At 40.4% G+C, this 2,180-nt stretch overlaps 1 protein-coding gene across 1 annotated transcript in view; it reads left to right on the forward strand.

Moving 5' to 3' along the window:
• Positions 1 to 2,180, forward strand: part of INTS4 (integrator complex subunit 4) — a 112,258-nt gene that overhangs the window by 13,804 nt on the left and 96,274 nt on the right. Inside the window, exon 3 of the mRNA XM_011938966.1 lies at positions 806 to 912. Within this exon, the coding sequence (XP_011794356.1) occupies positions 806 to 912 (107 nt within the window). The remainder of the gene's footprint in view (positions 1 to 805; positions 913 to 2,180) is intronic.

Here is a 2,180-nt window from a genome sequence, read left to right on the forward strand (position 1 = left end):
GTTCAAGCCATTCTCCTGCCTCAGCCTCCTGAGTAGCTGGGATTACAGGCGCGTGCCACCATGCCTGGCTATTTTTTGTATTTTTAGTAGAGATGGTGTTTCACCATGTTGGTCAGGCTGGTCTTGAATTCCTGACCTCGTGATCCTCCCGCCTCGGCCTCCCAAAGTCCTGGGATTACAGGCATAAACCACCGTGCCTGGCCTTTTTTTTCCTGTTTCTTAGTGTGAAAAAACTCTTGAATCAATCCAGCACTAAACATTTTTGGAGCGCACTATGTATATAGAACTGTACTCTATCCTGTGGAGAACTCAGACATTTAAACATCATGATCCCTTTAGGAAATTAGCTTTAGCTTTTAGTTGAGGGCATGAAGGATCACACAGTAGAACCCAGTTGACAAAAGTCTACTTTTTTTTTCTTCTGTTTTTTTAAGACTGGGTCTTGCTCTGTTTCCCCGGCTGGAGTGATGTGGCGCAATTATGGCTCACTGCTGCCTTGATCTCCCAGGCTCAAGCGGTCCACCTACCTCGGCCTCCTGAGTAGCTGGGACTCTGGGTGCACACCACCTGGCTGACTCATTTTTTTCAGATTTATTTTTGTAGAAACAGAGTCTCCCTCTGTTGCCCAGGCTGGCCTTAAACTCCTGGGCTCAAGGGATTCTCCTGCCTTAACTTCTCAAAGTACTGGGATTACAGTTGTGAGTCACTGCACCTAGCCAATCTACATTCTCTACCCAAGTAAATTAGTTTATATAGTTATCCCCTTTTGAAATTTTCCAAGCCAACTTTCCATCTCTCTCTCTAGAGTCTCATCAAGTCCTAGCTCAACTGCTGGATACTTTGCTTGCAATTGGCACTAAGCTACCAGAGAATCAAGCTATCCAGATGCGATTAGTGGATGTGGCCTGCAAGGTAAGAGTATAATGCTCTTCTTTCTTGAACTGCTTTGCATTACTGGAAGGGTGGTAAGAGCTATAAAATCTACTCAGATCTATCCTAAACCGGTAACTGAGGACTGCTAAGGACCTTTAATGGTTTTAAGAGCTACCTCATTTTTTCGTCTCTTGGTGTTGGATTAGGAATAAAGTTAAGTACACTTGTTACAAAATGAATTTCCTCATCCTTTCAAAACAAGTGAAAATAATTACAGTACATAGTTACTGGTATATTGTGCCTGATAATGCACTCTGCTTGTTATGGTGCTTTGTATTCAGTTTTTCATTTCGTCCTTACAATCCTTCAGGTAAATACTGTTATTTCTGTCTTACAAAGGTGAAAATGAAGATTTATAGAGTCTGATTTGTCTAGGTTTGCACAGCTAGGAGGTTGCAGTACCAGGGTATAAACTCTGTTTTTTCTGACCCCAAACTTGTTTTGTTTTTATTATGCCTTGTTGCTTCAATAAACAGGCAAACTATACACAAGTAAATGTATGGGAAAAGTTTTGTACATTCTTTTTTTCTGATTTTAAAATAAATACATGTATTAATACGTTAATTGTGCCTTTTGATTTAATTTGGAGGTTAATTAGCCTCTTTTTGTGTATACACAGCAACCCCTAGAACCTTGTATAATTGATTTTACTTTGTATCTTTTTGATAACTTTGAGAATATAAAAAAGTCAAATGCATTTGAATTGTGTTAGAGTATTATATTCTTGAAATTAGAAAGCTATTTCAGAGTCCCAGGAAAGACTACTTGATTTATCGTAAAAAAACAAATATACATAAAAACAAAAACACTTTGACAAGTACGATACTAAAAGTTTAAATAGGGCCAGGTGTGCTGGCTCACACCTGTAATCCCAGCACTTTGGGAGGCTGAAGTGGGCGGATCCTTTGAGATCAGGAGTTTGAAACCAGCCTGACCAACATGGTAAAACCCAATCGCTACTAAAAATACAAAAAAAATTAGCTGGGCACGGTGATGCATGCCTGTAATCCCAGCTACTAGGGAGGCTGAGGCAGGAGAATCGCTTGAACCTGGGAGACGGAGGTTACGTGAGTGGAGATTGTGCCACTGCACTCCAGTCTGAGTGGTAGAGTGAGACTCTGTCTTTCAAAAAAAAGGAAAAACTAGGGATTATGTGTGTGGGAGAGTGAGTACATCTCCCCTGTGAGAGAAAATATGTATCTGTGAAGTTTGCTTCTGAGAGTTGTCATAATGAGTGGATTGTGATA

This window comes from Colobus angolensis, unplaced genomic scaffold (assembly GCF_000951035.1).
Source record: "Colobus angolensis palliatus isolate OR3802 unplaced genomic scaffold, Cang.pa_1.0 Scaffold179, whole genome shotgun sequence".
In the NCBI taxonomy this organism is placed as follows: domain Eukaryota; kingdom Metazoa; phylum Chordata; class Mammalia; order Primates; family Cercopithecidae; genus Colobus; species Colobus angolensis.